The sequence below is a fragment of the Nansenia antarctica genome (assembly GCF_963989245.1).
Source record: "Nansenia antarctica genome assembly, chromosome: 3".
Taxonomy (NCBI): domain Eukaryota; kingdom Metazoa; phylum Chordata; class Actinopteri; order Argentiniformes; family Microstomatidae; genus Nansenia; species Nansenia antarctica.
The window spans coordinates 56,958,681-56,984,719 of NC_137688.1; the positions used below are offsets into that span (position 1 = coordinate 56,958,681).

At 42.6% G+C, this 26,039-nt stretch overlaps 2 protein-coding genes across 2 annotated transcripts in view; both read left to right on the forward strand.

The window, feature by feature from the left end:
• Window positions 1-9,771, forward strand: part of nt5dc1 (5'-nucleotidase domain containing 1) — a 72,699-nt gene extending 62,928 nt beyond the window's left edge. The window contains 3 exon segments of the mRNA XM_080526128.1: window positions 4,918-5,091; window positions 7,943-8,111; window positions 8,667-9,771. Of these exon segments, the coding sequence (XP_080382254.1) occupies window positions 4,918-5,091; window positions 7,943-8,111; window positions 8,667-8,779 (456 nt within the window). The 3' untranslated portion in view covers window positions 8,780-9,771.
• A 2,619-nt stretch (window positions 9,772-12,390) lies between these two features.
• On the forward strand, window positions 12,391-24,435 carry dse (dermatan sulfate epimerase; the record flags this gene model as incomplete). Its single annotated transcript, XM_080527765.1, has 5 exons — window positions 12,391-12,842; window positions 15,883-16,136; window positions 19,845-20,084; window positions 21,883-22,090; window positions 22,689-24,435. The coding sequence occupies exons 1-5, from the start codon at window positions 12,418-12,420 to the stop codon at window positions 24,433-24,435; spliced, it is 2,874 nt and encodes a 957-aa protein (XP_080383891.1). The 5' UTR covers window positions 12,391-12,417.
• Window positions 24,436-26,039: the final 1,604 nt, after the last annotated feature.

A 26,039-nucleotide genomic window follows, 5' to 3' on the forward strand; every position in this document is an offset into this window, starting at 1 on the left:
CACATGTATTCTATGGAGCTGTTTTAGTGCCATCAGAAATTGAATTGTATTTGACAGATTGAATTGAATATGAGCACAAATTGAATTGTATTTCACAGATCTGAATTAGGGATGCACCGAACATTCGGCCAAATATTCGCTAAATAAAGCACATTCGGTATTCGGCTGAATGTGTGAAAACACCGAATGTTTACCACCGAATAGTGGGCGTGTTTTGATGACGCAATCAAACAGTGTAAGCATCCCATGCTGCTCAGCGAATGAGACGAGATTAATTTACTGCACCAGGGAAGTTCGCGGAGGTTGTGTCCGCGATGAAAACCAATGTGTCTACATTCACTTGACTGGATGACTGGATGTGTGCGTGTGTGTGTCTACATTCACCGTTTTCACTAGGAGTCACTGCCCAGCTCAGTAGGGCTTACACACCGACAGTTCTAACGATACACTCGTTCAGCGCCGTTCAGCACTCGACAGTGGCGGCGCTCGGGGATTGCTCGGGGGTTGCTCGGGGGTGGCACTGTGTGTGTCCGGGAGTGTAATGGGGGAATACAATGACCGTTCTGGACACCAAAGACACCAAAGAACATCTACTCTTCGAGACGAATCCAGTCAGACCAATATCAGACCTGCTGGTCGTGTCTGTGTGCGTGTGTGACTGGATGTCTACATTCAATGTGTCTCACCGACTACCTGTGGTAACCTGTAGACAGGTGAGGTAACCTGTGGTAACCTGTAGACAGGTGAGGTAACCTGTGGTAACCTGTAGATCTGAATTTCTTTCTTTGAGAAGCATGAATAAAAAGCAAAATGTTTTTAGTTTATGCAATGATAAAATTAAAAACTGCCGATACACATTCGGTATTCGGCCAAGTGTTTCCTTAAATTCGGCTTCGGCCTCGGCCAAGAATTTTCATTTCGGTGCATCCCTAATCTGAATTGTATTTGACAGATTGAATTGAATCTGAGCACAAACTGAATTGTATTTGACAGATTGAATTGTATTCAATTCAGTTTTCATTATTTTAATTCAGTTTTCAAATAAAGTTTTTCTAAATACAATTCGGTTTTTCTCAAAATACAATTCAGTTCTCAAAATATAATTCAGTTTTACTCAAAATACAATTCAGTTTTTCTCAAAATACAATTCAGTTTTAGAGGCACTCATCCGGGGACTCTAGGCTAGGTAGAATAATAGAGCACCGATTCTAACTCCCATCCCTCCCATCCGACGTCATTCAATTCAGTTTGTGCTCAGATTCAATTCAATCTGTCAAATACAATTCAGATCTGTGAAATACAATTCAATTTGTGCTCATATTCAATTAAATCTGTCAAATACAATTCAATTTCTGCTGGCACAAAAATAGCTCCATAGTATTCCCACATGTACCGTAACACATATATTCGCATTCCTCAACTGGAGGTTGAAATCCTTCTGATTATCCAAATTAAAGCAGGGCCAGGAGGAATATTGCACTTTTTTAACACTACGAGCGCCACACTGTTTCACCTACTTTTAGTGTCAAATGACCCCCCCCCCACTCTTTACAGTGAGAAGCTGTGTACTGACGCACAATGATGGTGCCGCTTGTACATTGGTCTTTACAAGAAGAGAAAAATGACAACGTCACTACTTGTATGAAAATGCATAATGTTCCTATGCGCAGAGAAGCGGGGAAAATGATTAGCGCAATCTAACATGAATAAGCGTGAGTCGGGTGAAAACTAATTGTCATGCAACATGGAACAAATGAAATGATATATATATATAAATATATAGATAGATATAAAATGTATATAATGTAATCAAGTTTCAAATGTATTTGTCACATGCTAGAAAGTTTTTAATTCAAAAAGAAAGTCAATATCAGCACATATGTCTGTAATCTGAAAAATGTTCACACAAAGATTATCATTATAAAAAAATAATAGTAATAAATATTGCAATATTTGAAAATTGACATGACAATAATGTCATTATTGTCTTGCACAATACATTGCACCCACAATGGTGGGTCTTAGGCTACTGTCATGTGCCCGAAGTAGTAGTATTGTCAACTCCCGATCAATCTTCTCCCCACTTACATTATGTCTACATCCAAGATATGGCATTTATACTTTATTGATCTGTGTAAATTTAGGTTGTATATAAACTTTATGATAATTGTTGAAGTGCCTCTTGCTAAGATGTTTCTAAGACGATAAATAATATCACAGCACTGGTTTATCAAGTGTAGGCTATTTATAGCACATTTATAGCAAGACTTGCTGAATGGTTGGGTCGCACGCAATGCGCACATACATCAATCAATCAAACGTTATTTATACAGCATATGGATGTTATGTGCTTAATGCCTAGGTTTTTGATGCGCACACTTGTTACTTGCCGCTTTCAGAATTTTATTTAGCCTGTATAGCACAAGTCATGCATCGAATGTAACGTCAAGTGCTGAACAGTATTAAGTAAACCACAATACATGTGCGTCCGCGTCATCGTTATCGAAAAACGCACCCAATCGCCAACCACACGACTCCAAAAACGACACGGAAACACCCTCCCAGCGTTATCGTCTCGTCACAGTCTCGGCTCATGAATTCAGCGGAATCGTGTAGCTGTGAGGTGCAAACGATATATCAGATCATTGCCGTTTCAGCCAAATCCGGCGCCGTGTAGCCTAGGCCTAAATGGGCAGAAACTGAACTGCACTGCACTGCCCAAACGGAAACTGTTCGAACTACTGCCATCGAAAACCCAGAGGATGTTGAACAGCTATTTTCACAGGCAAAAGCCCAGGACTATAGGGACTGAATGAGGTGTGAACACGGCAGGGTGTGTGTTGTGGGGGAGGAAAAGGTAAATGTCTAATGAAAAGTATCGACAATGATCAAAGACAGGATGTCATAATAAAATATAACACCTGATTGGATTAAATAATATTATGTTGTGATTGTGGATTACTATTTACTATTAGTAGTCTCCTAATCTCGCTACAGTTTGAGCGAGACTGTAATAGCGCCGTTGTTTCAGCCCCCCCCACCCCCAATTCAAATGCTAATAGAATGTTTGGATGATGAGAACGATTCTGTATCAATGATTTTATATCCTGTTACAATTGCATACGTTAGGGTTAGTAGATAATGGCTGTACATCACTTACAGTCACTGGCAGTACATCACCTAGCATTTCACTGAATTCTGAAGACAGCTGTAGCCTATTCTTACCTAGACAACTGTACAACCATTCATATTGAGTTTATTTACCCAATAAAGTAAAGATGGATAAAATACTGCCCTTCACCTGATGTTCTTATTATCAGATGTTCAGTTATGATGAGTAGCCTACAATTCTCGTGTCGACGGCAATGATAATAATACACAACACGCAAGACGGTTGTACATAGATATACGCAGATTCATATTTGTAGATTCGTTTTCAAACATTACATAGTTGATGTTGGCAACATTGTAGCCAAAGTAGCCAATTGCAGAGTATATTAGACACCTTTTACGATTCTTAAACATTGGTTGTCACATTACAGTTTAATTATCAGCGTATTAGGCAGTGCTTCTGTCATGATCGAGGGCTAAGTAACCTGGGATTATATCCTTATCTCCTTGGCCTCTCATGTCAGATATGTGACACCCCCCCCCGCCATCCCCTCCTTTCCCTTTCCCTCAGGCCCCACACAGTGGAGCACAATGAAGTCATTTAAGCTGCTCTGTGTGCCTCTCCAGGTCTGTTTACCCAGGAGTGGCTTTAGCTGTAATCGCTGCTCTGAGTGATGCTTTGATAACAGGGGGGTCCACCTCGGGGAGAGGGGCGCTGAGTGGGAGAACTAGCCAGAGTGTGACTGGGGGGAAGGAAGACATTGGACTGTATGGGAAAGGGTCTCAAAAGAACTGTCTCAATTCTGCTTTGGTTTTAGTCCAGTTTATGAAACTGTGTTTAGCCCCATGCAAAGCCCTCTCTGTAAAATGTTTTGCTACTGTGTCGGAATTCCCGGGCCTGTAAATGTTTATCATAATTGTTTCGATGCTGCTGGCAAGTGTGTCGCTGAAAAGCGTTCGGCGCACTTCACAGCCGTCGCTCTTCTGGTGGAGCCGAGTCGTGGCTAGCTCTGGGAAAGCCTGGTGGAAACCTGACTCCTGAGGCTTGAGGCACGCCCCAGAGCTCCACAGGGCCCACCTCCCAAGCCCCGGCTGGCTGGCCTGTTTGTTTATGCGCAGAAGGCCTGGTCACAGATACAGCCAGAGAGCCTGAGAAGAAGAGGGGGTTTCCGGAGTGACCCACAAATTCCCCACACACACCCTTTATCCCCTTTATGGGTGTCTGCCTCATCTAGACATACTCAAATGCTCTCCCTCACAAACACACTCATACACACAAACCCTGCATTCCTCGAAAGGAGAGTTGTGGGCGGACTGCATTTTTTGGAAATGTGTCCTACCAAAATGTTCTCATTATCCCCCCCGCACACTGGTCTGTATATTCTTCATCGAGGTACTTCATACACAGTTATTTAAACGTTTGTTGAATTTGAAGTTTTGAAGTTGGAAGTTGGAAACAGGGTGCCAGTTAGTTTCGGTATGCTGTTCCACTAAGCCTGTGTTTTTTTTCTTTCCAGTTGTAGAGTACAAAAGAGACGGTATGGTCAAAGAAGATGTGATGAGTTTTGTAGCCTCATCGTGTCTGGTCTAGTTTGCCCTCAGGGGCGGTAAGACACATGTCAGGTTTATTGAATTTGACTACTTCTGAGTGCTCTCCAGAAAGGAATCCAGCCAAATGTATATTTCATTACCCTGCTTCACTGGACAAAATCAGAAAGAAATAGTCACTCTTAAAGATAAACTTGAATTATTCTGCAGCTGTTCATATAATGTTCCAATCTCGATTGTCATCCGGTACCCATACAGGTGGTGTACTTTGGGGATAGCATGCGGTCGGACATGTTCCCTGGGAGCAGCTTTGGGAAGTGGGAGACTGTGATGATCGTGGAGGAAATGGAGGGAGAGGGCGTCCCGAAGAGCGATGCAGCAAAGTCCAACGAGGCCCAAGTGGAGCCTCTGGAGAAGAAGGGAAAGTTTGAGGTAAGCAGCTTCACATGAGCAGCTGTTTCCGCTTAACGCACTCACCCACCTTCCCCCAGCCTGAAAGAACCTCCCTCCCCCAGTCCTTGGCTGAGTGCCACAATATACCCTCTGTAGTGTGTGTGTGTGTGTGTGTGTGTGTGTGTGTGTGTGTGTGTGTGTGTGTGTATGTGTGTGTTTGCAGTTTGCATGCTCTGTGCATGTGGGTGTGCATGTGTGTGTGTGTGTCACTTCAGCAAGCATTATGAAAAAAGGTGGGCAATTACAGTGTTGTAAGTATACTGCGGTGGTGTCATAATATGATTCATTACAGTGTTGCTTCTAATGAAGAAACGTGTAAAAGTAGACATGTTGAAACAGGTTGATGTGAGACTGTATTTGTCAAATACAACTCTGCCAGGAAGAGTTTACAGGAAGAGTTTACAGTAGTTTTAGGGCAGCTGACACTGCTAGGAAGGAAACGATAAAATACATACGTATAGAATGGATATCATCCATATCATTCAGTTCTGCCCTCTCCCTCACTGACCAAGCCTTGGCCTGTTGAAAGGCTGAGTCTTCGTAGGGTCACTTCCTTGGAGGGTATCGGGCTGCAGGATGTTTTGTTCCAGACAGAGAGAACGAGATGAGTCAGCATATCTGTTGCCGGATGACAGGAACACCCCTGGATCCTCACCAGGACAGACCACCCCTTCTGAGAGGGGCTGAATCTCTACATTTGTAGATGGACAAATGGTCACTCCTTACCCGCTTTACCTTAGGCCTCTTCTCTCTCTCCCCCTCTCTCTCTCTCTCTCTCTCTCTCTCTCTCTCTCTCTCTCTCTCTCTCTCTCTCTCGCTCTTCAGTTCTCTGTTTCTTTCTTTCTTTCTTTCTTTCTTTCTTTCTTTCTATCTCTTTCCTTTAATGCAGTTTATTTCTATCCCTTTCCATGTCTGACTCAAATGCAGTGAAGGAAGTCTGGGAGACAAACTGCAGTGGGTTATATGGTTTCTCCATGTCCTCTTTCCTTGTTTAATAGATGTTCATTATCTCCTGACTACTAGAGGCTTGATCCCTCAACTGTTGTGAATTAGGTCAGAGTTTTTCCTCTGCTGCAGACAGTGTATATAACACATGGAGAACAACATGGTTTTCATCAGTTTCCCAGATTCCTTTTGGTCACAATTTGGCCCGCAATGTTTTGTGGAAATTTCCACATGAATAGGCTACATGATGTTGTGCACCAGTTTATTAATGATATGTTTAGATGGTTCTGTGTTCTAAGAAATGGGATCTAAGGAAGAATTATTCTCATTGTAGAGATGAATTTCATGGGGTACAGTATGGATCTCATCTTTTTTTCCTGGTCTTTTAACATTAAAGAGCTTGGATTCATTTGATATCATTACTGGGTCACATTTCAAAGACATTTAAAGACGGATATGTACGAGACTTTTGCAACCTGTGGCGTGTGAGATCACACACTTACAGTATAACATACCATCAGTCGATACTTGCTAGGCACTTCCTGTTGGAGAGATAATTTCAGCGGTCTGTACTTTTAGTAGTTTTGCAGTCAGATATGTGGAATTAAGAACTATGAGTAACAGGGGTGGGGGATTTCTCAGAAATCGAAGAAAAAAAAAGTACTTCCTCCCTTCCATGACATCACTGATCTAACAGAACTGGATTGGTCAAATCAAGCTTGTCAATCAAATCATGTCAGATCAAGTATTTCAACAAGGCCATCTTCCTTATTCCTTCCCCTCTCCTGTCAGGACCCTCTCTCTCTCTCCCTCTCTCTCTCTCCCTCTCTCTCTCTCTCTCTCTCTCTCTCTCTCTGTCTCTCTCTCTCTCTCTCTCTCTCTCTGTCTCTCTCTCGCTCTCTCTCTCTCTCTCTCTCTGTCTCTCTCTCGCTCTCTGTCTCTCTCTCTGTCTCTCTCTCTCTCTCTGTCTCTCTCTCTCTGTCTCTCTCTCTCTCTGTCTCTCTCTCGCTCTGTCTCTCTCTTGCTCTGTCTCTCTCTCTCTCTGTCTCTCTCTCTCTGTCTCTGTCTCGCTCTCTCTCCCGCTCTCTCTCCCTCTCTCTGTCTCTCTCTTGCTCTCTCTGTCTCTCTCTCTCTGTCTCCGTCTCGCTCTCTCTCCCTCTCTCTCTCTCTCTCTCTCTCTCTCTCTCTCTCTCTCTCTCTCTCTCTCTGTCTCTCTCTCTCTGTCTCTGTCTCGCTCTCTTTCCCTCTCTCTATCTCCCTCTCTCTCTCTCCCTCTCTCTCTCCCTCTCTCTCTCTGTCTCTCTCTCTCTCCCTCTCTCTCTCTCTGTCTCTCTCTGTCTCTCTCTGTCTCTCTCTCTCTCTCTCTGTCTCTCTCTGTCTCTCTCTGTCTCTCCCTCTCTCTCTCTCTCTCCCTCTCTCTCTCTCTCTAAATACATACGTATAGAATGGATGTCATCCATATCATTCAGTTCTGCCCTCTCCCTCACTGACCAAGCCTTGGCCGGTTGAAAGGCTGAGTCTTCGTAGGGTCACTTCCTTGGAGAGTATCGAGCTGCAGGATGTTTTGTTCCAGACAGAGAGAACGAGATGAGTCAGCATATCTGTTGCCGGATGACAGGAACACCCCTGGATCCTCACCAGGACAGACCTGGTCTGAGAGGGGCTGAATCGCTACATTTGTAGATGGACAAATGGTCACTCCTTACCCGCTTTACCTTTGGCCTCTTCACTCTCTCTCCCTCTCTCTCTCTCTCTCTCTCTCTCTCTCTCTCTCTCTCTCTCTCTCTCTCTCTCTCTCTCTCTCTCTCTCTCTCTCTCTCTCTCTCTCTCTCTCTCTCCCTCCCTCCCTCCCTCTCCTTTTCTAATCTATATGATCTACTTTCAGGACCAGGGCATGAAGACACCCTCTGCTGCGTCTGAGCAGTGGGGATCCTACTTCACTGACGTCCACAAGAGTGTTGAAGGGGATGAGGAGAGCCAGAAACTCACCTGGTGCTGCCAAAGTATCCACAAATACAGCACAATGGCCATCCCCAGTGTAGAGGCCATCGCAGGTACAGTATACAGTAGGAGACAGAGGGCTATAGGGATTCACTCTCTCTGGTTTGTTGGACAATGGCACTGCTGAATTACTTTTTGAGAGGCGTGCTTCCAAGGAATGTGATCCCTAATGTTCCATACATGTTCTTCAAGATTAGGAAATGCTTTTTTTAAATGTATGGTCTGTTCTTTCTGGTGAAGGTTTGGTTTTGGCAGAGCTATTGTTCAATTTCCAGAAGTGAGAAAGAAAGCAGTTGAGTCATGAACCACTCCCAGCCATGGCCCACTATCGTACCGGTATATGCTGTTTCTATCTTTTCACAACCTATGATATAACACTCCCTCGACTCAGATTAAGCCTGGTCCTGGACTAAATATCATTTAGTAAATAGCAATAAATCTCCTTTGGAGATGGGAAACCAGCCCTTAGAGTTTGGAATTGGGTCATTTAGTTTGTTTAATGTGTGATCGTTGATAATCCCTGTAGTCCATCATTTGTTTCGATCTAGTGTACTATGTGTACTGCTTCACTAAGAGTGACTAATTATGTCTCTGTCTCACCACCAAAGATCTCCCCCTGGACTACAAATTCTGTCGATTTTCTCCAAACAAACCTTGCACCACTGGATACTACCCCAGACCTCCAGATTCCCTGCTGAAGATGTGCCAGAGCCAGTCGTAAGAGTCCTTCCCTCAACCTCCGCCTGTAGAGAGGAATGTGCCTCCATTTCGCCTGTAGTTCCTCACCTGAATCACACCACCCCTGGAGAACAAGAATCATGCTGTTATTGATAGAAACCATGTGAATGTAAAGCACAGTATCTCCCTGTAATCTGGCTACATTTGAATGTTGTAATGTGGATTATTGTACATGTGGAAATGTGACTTGCCAAATGTATGTGTGTGCGTGTGTGTGTCAGCAGCACACAGTACTGATTAAGGCAGAGTGTTCTTATTGTTTTATGTGAAAACCACTATTTTGTAATGTAGATAGGTAATTGATGTTCCAGTTCAACTTAATCCTCCATAAATACTCCCCGTCTCCCCCTCAGTGTAAATGTAATGTTAATAATATTTCAGGATACAGTACAGAACCTTTCAAGCCCTGTGAAGTGCTCCACGTTTTATTGTCTTTGGATCTCCTTAGAAAATGGATTACCTCATGAACTTGACCTGATGCAACTTTAAATAGTTACAGAAGTGTTCGTCTAATTATCTCCATAGAAAAAGTTAATTATGTCTAGTGTCCATGGTATTACTGTGTTCATTTGCATCAGTAAACACTGTCATTATGTCTTATCAGGGTTTTTGTTTCACTTTATGCGTGATAGTAAAGTAACTTGTTATGCCGTTCAAGGCCAAATGTTCCCCCTGTAAGGATTATGTGGAAGCTGTTAATAAAGTCATTGTTTTACAAGAAATGGCACAATCTTATCCTTAGATTTACCTTTTTTTTCTCTCTATGGAAAACAACAATACAATAACAAAGATCATTCTCCCTTTATGAAATGAGTAAGACTGAATGGTTAAGATTATGCTACATGTTTTCTGTGTATTATTTTGGTGCAGCAGTCAAATATAGTGCTCTTGGAGTGATTGTGTAAAAATGCTTCATATGCAGTACCAATTTGAGATATGCTTTAACCGACTTTTGAATGGTTATACTTTTGTTGTTTTGCATCTAGTTGTATTATGGTATTGACAAGGACCATGTTTTCATATGTGTAAGAAGTATTTTGACAGAAATTACTGTATTAGCTGATAAGAGGAACAGGATACCTTAGTCAGCCAAAGTGAATTATTGTTTCTGGTGTATCTACAGTATGTGTTGGTGTTTAATGCAATGCAGCTTTAGTGATTGTAATCCATTTCCTTTGTTAATCTGTTCTGGAAACTTTTATATGCCCATTTGCCTTATGTTGAATTCATTAGTGGTCTTGTGTTCTAGAAAACGCAGGGAAAGTGTTCAATGTACTGTCTATGAAATAAAAAAAGTTATACAATTTTGTTACACTTGCCATTTTCTAGTGTTTTATGTGTTATCATAAACTTAAAATGAAAACTCGTTGACTCGAATCGTAAGTGACTGACTGTTTCAAATGTTGATCGCTCCAAAATCTCGGCTGCCTGATAATGCTCTACCTGGCTGGTGGGTGGGAGGGCAACTACTCCTTTTATTCGGTCTCCGTCACTTTCCCCCAACTGCCCCTCCTCATACGCTACAATGACGTTCTCTTCTTAGCCGTGGTTTCTCGCTTGCGTTGAGTGTAGTTTGTTTCACCACTAGAAAGTTTCAACGTATCGATTAATGTTGCAGGGATTACTTTTATAATATGCAAGAATGACTTGTTGTACGAGTATCAAGTCTGGACTACACATTTACGACAACTGGATTTGACAGGTAATCATTTGTTTTTTCATTCTTTAGTCCAAGCCTTTCCCGGTCGGAAAATACAGTACAGTACTTCCATTTATTGCGCATATTCATATTTTGAGGTTAATGCCGTACACTGATTAATATAATGATGATGTGGAAACTTCTTTATAACATTAGGCTATATATATATATAACATATATATATAACATATATTCGTTTTCATAATATGGTAGACGACTTGAGAGAATTATATATTTTCTCCAAATAGCTAGTTGTTGAGGAATAATAATATCTGGAAACTCAAGTGACACATTTATTTACTATTTCCCTTATGACAGATCCAATTGAATATTAGGTAAGCTGTAGAAATGTCTTCAGGTATTGACATATGACAGTCATAAGTCATAGAGACCTAGAGAAACTATTAGGGTACACCCTGGATAATTAGGCAAATGCGTCTGGAGACTTTTTATGTGTAGTAAGTTTGTCAGGCCACTGGCTATACCTGAAGGTATCTAAGGTAAGGAGATGATCTCTGAAATGATGGCTTAGCTTAGGCAGTGCAGCCATTCAGATCAGGTAATCAGGTCTGGAAGTAAGAGATGAAATGCCTGTTGTGAAACTACAGTACTGTGGGCTTGCAATTAACACATTTTTGTGGTTGCCACAGTAAATGTAAGCCCTCTAGGTGCTAGTAATCCAAGTCTAAAGCAATAGAAATCAGTGTAGAATAGGCTTGATTAGTACATTATGTTTAAGAATCGCCTATTCCAATTGTAATTACTAATATGTTTAAAAGGTCTTCACAAGCTAGTCTTGCGGCTTTTGGGGGGCATTGTTCTCTAAGTATTTTGCCATGAGTTACCCTCATTTTTGTAAAAATAAAAGCCAATCAAAACAGTCAAAGGTTAATCCAACCCAAGAGAGGAACAACTGTCCTCTATCATCTGGTTTCCTTTACGCCCCCTAAATGAATAAGTGTTCCACGTTGCCTTAAACGCATGTGGGGTATAGGTTTCTCCCTCCAGGGTTTATGTAGGTTTAATGTCCTTAATGACATGATGAGTTATTTGATTATGTGAGCCCTCATGCTGGAATGTGACAGCTCATGGGGTCAAGTGACAGACCTAGCTAGCATTGTTAGAGAATGTTATAGTTTGTCTTCTTTTTTCCATTTGGTCTAGTATCCTGTGGTAAATTGTGTAGCAAAACAAACCAAGGACAACTCATGCCACAGTATTAGAATGGACGAGAGTCTAGACATTTTTGAAATCACTACCAAATGATTTTCCATTAGGCAATTGCCAAGAGCTCCAGTAAGGTCATAGAATATCTCCATGTTGTGAAAAGGGATGACTAGCAATGGCTTTCTGTAGTACTTGAATTAAGCAATTGGTTCTAGCACTAATGATGAAGTTTATTTTAATAAAGGGAATTGTATGACCTCCAGTGTACTGAGGACAACGTGTCTGGCTATCTGGGTGTACATGGCTAGACTCACCTGAGAGACTGCCAATGCAGTAATAAGCTCTCTATATTCATAGGGATGAACACACTTCTCAACGAAAGCTGTGAGCTATCTGAGGTGTGGTAGCACACTTTCAGTCACTGTTACCTCCTCTCATGATACATGATACATGAGGCCTAGGGGGTCTATGTCTAAGGATTGTTCAACAGAGATCTGAGGTTTACTTAGTAGTGACAATCACAAAATGTATACAGCAAGTGCTCCGGTTTGCACAGTTGTATAACCTCTTAGAACAGTAGGGAAAGCCAGAATGATCAGGAATACAGCTGTATCCAATTATTCCAGGAATGCAGGGCCTTTGTATGAAAAAGCTGAGTTGAGAATATGGCTGGCTTTCTCAAAGCCTTTTCTTCTCCCCTTTCCTTCTCAGCTGAGCTCCTCTGGAAATGCCACGGCACCCTCTCTGATGTGAGGATGAGAACGTACACCCGTGGGGCCCCCACAGTGTTCTTCATAAGTCTACTGTGGCCCCTGGTGGCCCCAGTGGTGGTGGCGGAGGACGTGGACCCCAGCGGAGGGATCCCGTTCATGGGAGGGAACTACGATGGCCACCCCATGCTGTACTTCGATCAGGGGGAAGTGGAGGAGCTGCAGTCCTCGGCTGCTGGAAGTCACCGGGACATGGCCAGACGGATCCGGGAGGCGGGGGAAGCCATGCTGGAGCACCCTGATGAGTACCTGCCCCCCTGGAGCCCGGCTGAGTTCAGTGCCCGCTGGAATGAGGTGTACGGAAACAACCTAGGAGTGCTGTCCATGTTCTGCCTGCTCTACCCACACAGGGCGGGAGCGCTGGACCTGGCCAGAGATTACATGGAGAGAATGGCAGCTCAGCCTAGTTGGTATACTTTCTGTCTTTGCTTCTCTCTTTTTTTTCTTGATATTTTTCTAGATATTCTTGAAGTTGCCATGTTTATATTCTGTTCACTGTCAAAACATTATTTATAATGCAGTTGTTTTTTTTCTCGATCAATGTATCTTACCGAATTGTATTGGAATTGTGTTGCAAATACAAAGCAGGCCAATATCAAACCAAGACAACGTAACCTAAGGAGATAAGAGATCAATTTGTCTTCTTTACCCCAGTGGAGAAGAGGAAGGGCCAAAGAAAATAACTTTGTGTGAAATATAAGAATGTTAGCTTGGGAAGCTAGGGAATGCTGCTTGCCTCTCCTTTTGCAAATGGAGCCACCCTCCTCGGGATCCCTGTTGTTTTATGCTTTTTTCTCAACAGTCAGCTTAAGGTCCCAGCCACACCAAGCTATGCTATTTGTTAATTACAGATGGAGCCAATGATTTCTCAATGGGAGTCATCCGTTGACGCATGATACTGATCTATATGGAGAATTTACACATGTTGTCTGATATCTGCCCATCACTATGTGCCTACTGGGGTTACATGCCAGTTCAACCCCCTCAGAGGACCTTTGAGTCAGTCCCTCCAGAGTATCAGTGTTCATTTTCCTCTGTGGCCAGATCTGGGGGAGATACATTGTGGTCCGATGGACCTGTGGTCCAGGAAATATGTTTAGCAGCTGTTTGAATTCAGCAATGAACATGCCCCCGTTCAAAGGAAATGAACTGTTCAGATGTGAGCTGGATGGCCTGGTGGAGCTCAGGACTGTTGAGAGGCTCAGATACTCATTTCACCCGGGGTCCCAGTAGAGTTGCATGTGAAATTTCATCTGCATCCCACGTCCCACGTTGCCCCCAACATAAGTGAAGGTCATCTTTGGCTTTGTGGTTACTCACTCACACCACCATGAGATCGCAACATTTGCATAGTTTTCCTACCTTTATTATAATTGTTTGGTTTCTGTATCTGCCTTGCTACTCAAGCTTTACTTCAGGCGACTCAACTTGGGCTCACGTTGACTACACAACAAGAGGACGAAAACTTCAGCAGACATTCTCTTTAAGTTTGGAAATGCATTATAAGAAGCTACTGTAGCACACAGTATGTCACCAGCCAAGGAATTCAGTGTTAAGGAGGGGTTTTAAGGAGCCAATTTAGTCATGGCGCCTGTGCTCTGAGTGTCTTGTCTCTTGTTGTTCTTCCCTTTTTTATGTTATGTTCAGATATATGCTAAGCATTACCTCAGCTTCATAGTTGTTATCCTAATCTTAGCCATAAATGACAGTACTTTGTGCTAGCCACCCCTTTAACACTAGAGCAGGCGTGCCTTTTTTACCTACTAAAAGAGTAGGGGGGTCAAATATGCTCGGGGGTCAAATGACAATGCTCAAGCTGCTATTTACACACAACGACCACTAGTTGGCTGCTTGTAAATTAGCCTGCTTCCTACACAGAAAAACGGCAAAATAGCTTTATACTAGCTTATCCTGATGTGATTTTGAAAATGTAAGGATATTGGGTGGTAGAACGCACATATCTAGGAAAAGTCATGAAAGGAGGGTCCTGAAATTTGATCGACTGCAAAGACATAAAATGTTTCTTTACTCACAGGGGTCAAATGTTCTAGTGTTAAGAGAGAAAGGAGATTTTTCTTAGGATAAGTGTTATGGGTGACATAACATGCACAGCTTAGCATTAGTACAAATTGCACATCTATTTCTTACAATATTTATGTCTGTGCCACAGTTGAAAAATTAAAACCCACCAAACACATTGCAATACGCCATGTGAGTTCTATCTTCACCCACACATTTATTGTGGCCTCTGAAACTCACAGGGATCCTTAAAAGTGGCTCCAGGAATCAGTCAACTGTGGTATACATGACCTTCAATTACATCTCCAACAACTTGTAGAGAGTGAGAGGAGAACCATATTCCAACAGGGAAACTCCAGTTTGTGGCATACTGGTCCCTGGTTGATTTTCATGCAGTCCGTGTGTAAACATACAGCAGAGACGTTTTGTATGCTTTGGCTTAATGTACTATACAGTTCAGCTGTGACATAGAATTACTCTTCAGTCGTTACAAGTCCTTTTACAGTACATTAAACTTGGTTGGTGAACCAAAGCCTGTCATCAAAAAACATCATAACTTCTTTTGATGAATACCTTTAAAAGAAAAGGTCCTTTTAATTGAATTTCATTGAGACCCAGTTACTGTAGAAGGCAAACGAATTTCACATGAACTTCAGCAGCTCGTTAATAGATGTGCCAAAGGGTAGCTGCAGTATGTCTTTGACATGTGTTAAAACAAAAAAGAATGGATTAATGGATAGCAGATGCTTTGATATCTGGTAAGAAATTACGTTTATAGGTTCACTTCATAAGTGGAATATCGTCTTCAACCCATTTATGTTGTATTGAAAGACATTCTGAGTGAAAAACAGGGGTTTTGGATTCTCATTTTATTGCCACATCTGAAGTCTTTTCAATGTAATTCTATAATTACACACAATGAGCTGTTTTGCAGGTGTTGCATGCCATTAATGCATGGTCAGGACTATTTTGCTACTTAAACAATTAGTAGCTTTTACTAATACAAGTAAATCAGCATTTTTAGTTGCCAGCTACTTTTAAAGACAAATTGCAAATAGTGCACTTAAACAGCTCTTTAAGCTGCAGGATGTGTTGTAGTTGTACTGACAGCATTTTCAAAATGCTGTTTTGTGTTTTATTGCAAAGTGAAAAAAAATGGTGATGATAAGAAGCTCGACGAAAGGGCGTGACAAAGATCTGCACTATCGATGGCATTTAACTTTCCAGACTCAAAATATGTAGGCTACTTTTCAGTATGCACTGTTGCTTGGTCCAAGACTACTTACTTTATACGGGTGGTATTTTCCACACATTAAGTTCTCTTACAAAGTTATGAAATGGCACAATGATAACCAGTATTCCATCCCACAAAATATATCACAGATTACTCTTGTGTAGTTAATTAGCTGTCTGTCTCAATCTGTGTTGCAGGTTGGTAAAAGATGCACCATGGGACGAGGTTCCTCTGGCCCACTCCCTGGTTGGGTTCGCCACAGCTTACGACTTCCTCTTTGAGTACCTGAGCAAGGTGCAGCAGGAGCACTTCCTGCAGGTGATCGGCAACGCTACGCGCTACATGTACGAGAAGTCCTACATCCGCGGCTGGGGGTTCCAGTACCTGCATAACCACCAGCCCACCAACTGTGTGGCCCTGCTCACTGGCAGCCTGGTGTACATGACCCAGGGTGAGTACTGAGTACGTAGTCAGAGTGGTCCAGACCAGGCAGGAAGTCACACATCTGCAGCACAACATTGTAGCATGTGTTGTTATCATGTGTACACAGAAACCCTGTAATTACTGCATTGTCAGCTTTAGACCATAGATAGATTGGTAGTTATCGAGTCCTTTGTGGATTATTGTGGTCTCCTCTTTCTGGCTAACTTCATTTGACTCTGTCACATTCTTCCTCCTTTACTTTAAATCACTCCCATTTTAAATTGGTCGCTGCTTTCCAGCTCCATATGACATGAGTGAGATTTCAGTTCGGTCAGCCCGGGGTTATTCTACATAGCTTCGCCTAATCCCTCATAATTGTTTCTCCAGCCAGAGACTCTCCACACGATTGCATGACATTCTTCTTGGGGAGTGTGTAAGGAACATTTGTCTGAAGAAAAAGGCCTCATTACTTCCTGGCTTATTTAAAGTGGTTCCTCCTATAGTTTTTGTTGACATTTCCTGAATGTTTTTTTATTGTACGTTTTATCCAGAAAGGCCAAATGAAGGTGAAGTTATGTTGTTTTTTTCCCAGCAGTCCTACAGTACAGCTTGGTTCGTTTATGAGAAACTGTCTCAGATATAGAAGAATGACAGTTGATGTGAAATAAATGACAGCAAGGCTTATGGAGATCAGTGTGGTCACCGTGGTTTTCTTTTAGGCTGTTTTATGATAGTGACGCCCTCTAAGAGGGGAAAAGAGAAGGGGGGTATGCAGACTCAGGAGAATTATAGCACCCTGTCTTTGTTTAGCTTCAGCTGGTATGTTTCGAGCCAAGGAAAAACACAGTTTGCTCCAGCTAGGGTTGTTAACTCCTCTGTTACCTGAGGAAAAACTAATTAACATTTTCGACACAACTTGTTGTTTTTGTGCTGACATAATTTATATAGAGCTGCTGACGTTGTGCAATGAGGACGTTGGACCGGGATGATGTTTTCTATGTTTTGGACAAGTGACAAAATGTTTATCTAAATATAGCTAACAATTTGCCTTGAGTATGATAGATTGACATTGCTTAGTTGCATATTGTGAGCTGCTCATTCTTGGACCAATTAATAGATCTAACTCAGGCACAACTCTTTTACTGTGTGTAGACGGCTGTATTAGCTTACTGCATTCCTTTGTCATAGATTTACAGTATCATTTATATCCTGTCCAATGGTATGACATTTCATGCAAATATTATTCTGTCACGACCTCAGTGTCTTTATGGAACATTGCCAGTAGGTCTAAAGTACTGCCAGAAATGAAAGAGCTTGCATTGGCTCCATGTGACATTTCTTTCTTCCAGAACCATTGCATTGTACAGATCAGCATTGTTGAGAATTAGAGAATACAATATTCCTGAGAACTTCATGGGATAATATATGGGAATACTGTAATGTGGGATATGCGCAATCTGATGAAAAGAAAGGAAGGCATTTTTCTGAAACATAAATCGTGTATTGTATTAGCTCTGTCTAAAGGGAGAGCCACAGGGAGAATGTGGATGATGACTAGTTCACAGGACTGCGGCTTATGGGATAAGTGCATTCCTGATGCAGGTGTCTGCATGTTGCCGCTTGGCGTCTGGCCTCCTAATTGGACTGCAGAGTGTGTGCAGTTTACCATGTGTTCGTCAGTAGTTAACCCAATGAGTCACCTCTGCCTAACGACCACCTAGGTGTTATTTCAATCTATTGAATTCTGACCACGCACCAAGTCCCCAGCACAGACTTCATAATGTTGCCATATTACAAAATATGTTTCTCATCGTTGACACTTGATTAACCTCTGGATAACAGTAGTATATATATTATCCAGAAGTTAATCAAGTGTCAACAATGTTCACTGTGAATAATTATACTCCAGGCCTATTGTGATGCTGCATTCAGCGATGATGTCTAGGATGCATTAAGCAATGATGTCTAGATAACATTAAGCAATGATATCTATTCACTTCTATTATTATGGTCTATTCCTTCTTGGTTGTTAATTGCAGGTGAAACTCTTGGCACACCCTTATCATTGGCTTTGTCCAGTAAACGTTCTTGTCACCGGTTCTTAGAAATGAAGAGAGATTTCTCTCAATGACTGCCTGTATAATAAATTCAAAGAGGAAAAGGCATGTCAAACTGCACCGTAGAAATAGTTAATCCATTGACCTCTCACATTCCTTCTGACTCCAGCCTAATGGCTTACTGAACACCTTTCCCAGGCAGCTCTCTAAGTGTAGAAGACTAATGTGTACTGATGGGAGCCTCAGAACCTCCAGAGCCAGTAACATCACTAACAGCATGGGTGAAGGCATGGATAAGCCCTCAGCATGACAGCAACATTATCCCCTTGGCCAGTCAATTAGGTAAACTAGGCACATCATTAGAGCCCAGGGGGCTGGAGGGAATTGCTTTGGAGCAGAGTTAGACTGTCTGACTGTGATGGAGCCATGGCGTGTGTGTGTGTGTGTGTGTGTGTGTGTGTGTGTGTGTGTGTGTGTGTGTGTGTGTGTGTGTGTGTGTGTGTGTGTGTGTGTGTGTGTGTGTGTGTGTGTGTGTGTGTGTGTGTGTGTGTGTGTGTGTGTGTGTGTGTGTGTGTGTGTGTGTGTGTGTGTGTGTGTGTGTGTGTGTGTGTGTGTGTGTGTGTGTGTGTGTGTGTGTGTGTGTGTGTGTGTGTGTGTGTGTGTGTGTGTGTGTGTGTGTGTGTGTGTGTGTGTGTGTGTGTGTGTGTGTGTGGTGTGTTTGACCTCATATGGGTCATTTAGATTCTTGGAGCATTCGCCGTCGTAGTGTTAACCAGATTAGTCCATGACTTACTGCTGAAGTAAGTTAAGTTGCATTGAGTTGTGTTATGCTTTTAAGTGTTGATGTTTTTTTAATCCATTTAGTTTATTCAACAAAATTGTCATGCCATCCTATTTATGCTTGCAATATATATACCCTTCTTGTCTAATAATGGAAACAGTCTAACAGTCTAAACACTGTGCCTGCCCTGATGTGTGGACCTGGAGTGTGAGCGTGAGCATAGTGAGACGGTGTTTGTGTAAATGTGGTCTTTGTATGGGAAGAGTTTGACGGTAAATACATGCTCTGTGTAGGCCACTAGTCGCTCTGCCCAAACCATACAGGGGGGAGGACAGCTCCGCTCCGGGTGGGTGGATCGAGCAGTCCACTGGGTGGGTGCCAACCACCGTGGATCCACTGGGATTCCTCAATGAACTGTGGCTGGAGTGTTTATGTGGTCACTTCTTTTCATATGAAACTATGTGTGTGATCCAGAGGGAGACGCTGTACATCAACCTGCTATACTGTAGAATCAGACTTTCCATGAAGCGACTACAGAACCCACAGTGTGTTGTGTGTGAAAGATGTTGTGTAATGGGAATGGGAGTGAATGAGTACCTTTAACTGTATTTGGTTTACTACGAATAACCTCGCTTCTGAGCACACATTGCTTTACTCGTAGCTATGCTGAGACCTCTAGAGCAGTGTTTCTCGGATGTTGAGTTGGGACCTACTGGCAGGCCGTGGTGTAATACTGGGTATATTTGTTTTGTTTACTTAGTGACAAACTGTTCAAAAGCTTGGGTGGGTCATAGCAACAACATGTTTGGGAACCACTGCAGAGGCATGCTCATGACTGACAATGCTTCCTGGTAAAAGCTTGGTCTTTAACTGAGCCTGGTTTCTCTCCTTGTTCCAGGTTATCTCCAGGAAGCCTACCTGTGGACCAAGCAGGTCCTGGCCATTATGGAGAAGTCCATGGTGCTTCTGCAAGATGTGACGGACGGCTCGCTCTATGAGGGAGTGGCCTATGGGACCTACACCACCCGCTCTCTGTTCCAGTACATGTTTCTGGTGCAGCGCCACTTCTCCATTAGCCACTTTGACCACCCCTGGCTACACAAACACTTTGCCTTCCTGTACAGGACCCTCCTGCCAGGTAAAGCCCCATGGTTTGTGCTGTGTTAGCTCAATATTCTTGTGTTACGCTTTGTTACCCCCAGATGTGTATTCACTTTAATGTGGCAGATTCAAACTTGCATTGGATTTGTTTGGCTATTCAGTGCGAGTCAGCAATCTGTAAATAAATGTGTATCCCCCTGGGGCACCTGCCCTGCACCCAGCATCCTACTTGGCAATGCGACCCATGATGTAAGTAGATTAGGAATAAAAAAAATAAAAAATCAGAGCATTACTCCCACATTGGAGAGTAAGTGACTACTCTTTTGTCCTGATATGGGGTATGCATGCGTGCAGTTATTACCTTACTGGACGCCTGTCAAAGCTGTGTTGAGGCTGGCCCATCTCCTCTCCTGGCTGCCCTCGGAGACTTGTCTGAAGGTCAGGGGGAGGGCAGCTGTGGAGGAGGGGGCCTCAGGTCAGGCCTGGACATTTCACAGACCCCTGCCAACAGTTTGGGTATTATGACTGGGCAGCACTGCTGCATTCAGAGAGCAGCTCTAATTACATCAGCCAGGAGAGCCCCAGTCCCACACCCACAATGGCAGCTTTCTCCCCCAGACAGCCAGTCAGGGATAGCATATCCTTAAGCTCTCCGCTGAGCTGCATGGGTGATTCCACCCATGGACCCCTATATGTGTCTGTATGTGTACAGTTGATGGGGGGTTGATGGTGTAGTTTAGATTGTAAACACTAGCTCCATTTTAAATGCATCATCACCTCAGTGTCCTGCGTATCCCTCACAATATTTGACATTGGGGGATTTGTTTGTTCAAGGTATAGCTTTGCATTACGGCTGGAATGTTGTAAACAGACACTCTTTACTAAAGGGAAACACGCACATGCAGTTTCACACTACTTGTGCAGTGTCTAATATTGTCTATATTATTTTATTATTAAATACTGACTACTTTTTACTAGGTTTTAGGATCACATTTCATGCCAAACTACCATTGTTTTCATAAGAAAAGATAAGAACTAACTAATAAGAACATTGCGTGTTTGGAAAAGGTTTCAGTCATAAAGACAATGAAGTTAGAACATGGTTTAGATTAGATAATTTTATTTTCTCCAGTAAAGGAAATTAATTATACATAATACATTCTAATGTATTTCAGTTATTTATTATAAATTATATTTTAGATTATATTTAATCAATCATATAATTATTGAATTAAAGTTATTTAATCAAGATTCTATCTTGTTTGTTGTTGTACAACCAAACTGGGTTCTTAACATTTCAAAATCTGACTCTGTTCACTAGTAAGTGTACAGTATAGATGTCACTATTCAATATAACTGCAATAAACCAGTATGAATGGACACTGTTGAAGTTGTACTACCTCTACAGGTGCATCTCAAAAAATTTGGATATTGTGGAAAAGTTCATTATTTTTATTTACTAGACTTTATTCTAGATTCATTACACATAAAGTGAAATATTTCAAGCCTTTTTTGTTTTAATGTTGATGATTATGGCTTACAGATCATGAAAAAGTATCTCAAAATCTCAGAGTATTAAAAAAATTTTTTTTTTATAAAACAGAAATGTTGACCTTCTGAAAAGTATCTTCATTTATGCACTCAATACTTGGTCTGGGCTCCTTTTGCACAAATTACTGCATCAATGCGGCGTGGCATGGAGGCAATCAGCCTGTGGCACTGCTGAAGTGTTAGGGAAGCCCAGGTTGCTTTGATAGCAGCCTTCAAATTGTTTTAGCACAGGATGTTAACTGTCAAATTATAGATCTTGATGCTTGCCTGTTCCATCTCCCCAGGGTTCCAGAGGACTGTAGCCATTGCAGATTCCAACTACAACTGGTTCTATGGGCCAGAGAGCCAGCTGGTGTTCCTGGACCGATATGTTATGCGCAACGGCAGTGGGAACTGGCTGGCTGAACTGATCCATCAGAACCGGGTGGTGGAGGGGCCAGGGCAGGCGGGGAAGGGCCAGAGATGGTGCACACTGCACACAGAGTTTATCTGGTGAGTCACTCTCTGTCGGTCTGATACTGCATGACGTGTGCAGTCTTCTCTAGCTTGTAGTTCAAGGAGCAATCTGGGATTGGTACATCCATGTTTTTACTTTTCAATTAATTATCCATTGATTTCTGAAGAATATAACTGATAGATGCCTCATGCCTCTTACCCCATTAGAACGCAAAATACAACCTTGTTTTACTCCATTGTTTGTAAACAATGTACTTAACACTAAAATAAACACTATAAAAAATAAACACTATTATATAATATATTATATAACAATTTGATCTCAGAGATCTCAGTCGGGCATCCATAGCTCCGTCTATGGACTTAAGAGTGGTTACATTTCTACACCCCCATCTCTCAGCTGTTTATCCAAAAACGTGGTGGGGAAACCACTTTGTTATTGTTTGAATCCCAGATTGCCCCTTAAAAGAAAAATGATTAAGAAATCAACTTCATGAGATTTTATGTTTGCAGTCAATAGTTCAATTGTGTTTAAATTCCATACTAATTGATGCCTGTAGGCAATATTCTTTCTGAATAATGGGAACGATAAAATTATAACTTTTTAATGTGTTTTTCTTCTTCAATTCTCCAGGTATGACCCCAGCCTGATCTCAAAGCCCCCTGCAGATTTCGGTACATCCCAACTCCATTACTTTGAGGACTGGGGAGTGGTTACGTATGGAAGTGCTTTACCCACTCAGACCAACCACTCGTTTCTCTCCTTCAAGTCGGGAAAGCTAGGAGGGCGTGCCATATTTGACATTGTTCACAGGAACAAATACAAAGACTGGATCAAAGGCTGGCGGAACTTTAACGCCGGACACGAGCACCCTGATCAGAACACCTTCACTTTTGCTCCCAATGGTGTGCCATTCATCACCGAGGCACTGTATGGGCCCAAATACACTTTCCTCAACAATGCAGTCATGTTCGGACCGGCTGCCTCAGACAGCTGTTTTAAGCCATGGGACGGTCAGGTCACTGAGTCGTGTGACTCTAAGTGGCTGAAGTACAAGGTAGGGCTAGCGGCTGACACTCAGGGCAGGGTGGAGGCAGCTATGGAGAGGCAGGGTATGGTGTTCATCCGTGGGGAAGGTCAGTCGGCCTACAACCCCGACCTAAAGATCAAAAGCTTCCAGAGGAACCTCCTGCTGCTCCATCCCCAACTGCTGGTCCTGGTGGATCATATCCACCTGGAGACGGACAGCCCAACCCGGGCCATGAGTGCCTTCTTTCACAACACAGACATTCCATTTCAGTACACAAAGATCGACGGTGTGCACGGAGCCTTTATCAAACACGGGGATGACTCCTATAAAATGTTTTGGATGGATGACACGGGCTTCAGTGAAAAAGGGGTTTTAGGGTACTGGAATTATCCCCGTGGATATCCTTATAACGGCTCTAACTATGTGAATGTGACAATGCCACTCAGGTATCCCCACACCAGGGTGGCCTACATCTTCTTTGGGCCTGGGGTGGATGTACAGAGCTTTAGCCTGCGTGGCGACGCTCAGAGGGTGGATATTTACCTGGCCACCAACGAGCACACCTATACCATCTACCTGCTTACCGGAGAGGTCACCAGCAAGCCTCTGTTTTCCATGGTGTTGGTGGACCAAAGGAAGATAGTGTTTGAGAAGGCAGCAGGTGTGCAGGACAACTCACCGGAGGAGGTGGAGGAGTATGTCAATGTTGTGGAGGACAACCTTCAACATGCCAAACCTGTCTTTCAGCAGCTGGAGAGACACATCCTGGGGCAGGTGCTCAACACCGCTAGCTTCCGCAAGACTGCAGAGCGCCTCCTTCAGTTCTCGGATAAGAAGAAGACAGAGGAGGCCATTGAGAAAATGTTTGCTCTCACTAAAAAACAGGGCAAGGGCAAAGGGGCCAAGAAATTGACCTTTGGGGACAAGCTGTCTGACAGCCTGCCAGACATCTTTGGACAGATTGAGGTGAGTGAGAAGAAGGAGAGACAGAAGCACACAAAGCGCATATCTGAGGAGATCCCAGAAGAGGGAGATGGGGACTCCCGGGCCTTTATGGATTACGGAGACAACCGCAAAGGCAGAAAGGGGGGCTTCGTAAAGGGCCGTAAATACAAGGAGGTCCACATGGTGGCCACAGCAAGGAGCGATAGTACGTTGAGCACAGCCTCTTACATAAGACTATTCCTCATTCTTAACATAGCCACGTTCTTCCTGCTGTTGGCTGTGTTATTGACACGCTTCCAGAGAGGTCGAAGTCTGCACACCCAGAGGTGTTTCTATGGCATTCTCCTCATTGACAGTTTCATCTTACTCTGTCTTTACTCCTCCTGCTCTCACTCACAATGTTGACATCATCAATGTGTGACAAGGAATTGTCACTGTACAGACCTACTGAACTGTTGTAGTTCATGATGAGTGATGAAATGCACCATACACCTCAGTCTGAGCCAAGTCTACCTAATGGGTGTCCAGGAAAAATTAATTCCAAATAGGAATTGATAGATTACCAAGATTAAGCCAGACCACCTCTAAGATCATAAGCTTCTGTGGAGCGATAGAATTGAGTCTGTGTGAACTTGTCATGTACAGTATGTAGACTGCCTCATATAAGATCTCCACGGTTAGCCACTAAAATGCAGAGATGTCTGTCTCTGTATAAATTTGACATGCTATCTTAGTCATAAAGAATATATGAAAAATGTATATATGTTCAAACAAGATATATTTTTGTGGTATTATTTTCTATTCTTTGTAATTAAATAAGAACACATACCCATACATGTGCAATGTTATTGTGGGTGTGTATTTGCTTTCATCTGGTGAATGTGGGGATTAAGCAACTGAGATACCTATGTTACCTCAGACATTGGTCCTCTGTGTCCACAGTGGCAGCTTGACACCATTGCATTCAACCAAATTGGCTTGACTATATTGAAACTGGGTATGTGAGGAGGGCCTTTGTATTGCTTTTGTTTATCAGCTAGGATGTTTGGACATAACATGGGTGGGAGCGAAATAGAGAACAGTGACTGTCAGTGATAGATTGTGAAAGGGAGAACTGAATTCTGAGAGAGGGGGGGTTTGGTGAATGGAGGGCATTTTGCAACAAGTGTAAATATTACTGTACATATTCATACAACCGTATCTGTTCTCAAATGATTGTGTACAATAAAGTTGTCCTCCCATTAGGTGGACGGTGGCAGGAAAAAGTGATGCAGCTATATTCACTCACCTGTGCTCACACACACAAAACAGAGGAGAGACATGTAAACAGTTAACTCAAAACAATGGAGCGAAGTAACAACCAAAATGCAGTACGTAATTAACAGTCATACTCTTCATTCATCGATAGATTTGCCGAAAGGCATGTTCAACCAAAACCATGACTCAGAATTCCACAGAATGGCATGTTCAACCAAAGCCATGAATCAGACTTCTACAGCAGTGCTTTGCACATGTGAGGATAGGCCTTTACTCCAAGTACTTCTGTACAACTCTCTTTTAGAAAGCCACATTCCCAGACATGTCTGCTGAAAATGTGCAAGTCAACACAGTCTAGACTCATGAGTCCTCAGCTTGCAAGTGGGAGAGGAGCTACAGTGTCGTCAGTTTAATTAGGTAAGTGTGAGCCTCAATCCTCTATATCCTACTACAGTGTAAAGCCAATTAAGTTCAGAAAGCAAAAGGCTTACAACCAACACAATTCATTGTCTTTCACCTACTGAATAAACTCATTATCTAAACTATTTGTGTAATTTAAGGTTTATTGTTATTCGGTAAAGAGTTTCAGTGCATTATCTAACAACATTATCTAACATTATTAAATAGGGAGCAGGTATCATCGGTCTGCAGTGTTGTGAAAATGCAGGATACAATAATACTCTCATGAATGACCATGACCTTTGACACATTTTCATCTTTACCCAACTTCACCTGATAATCACTATGACCAG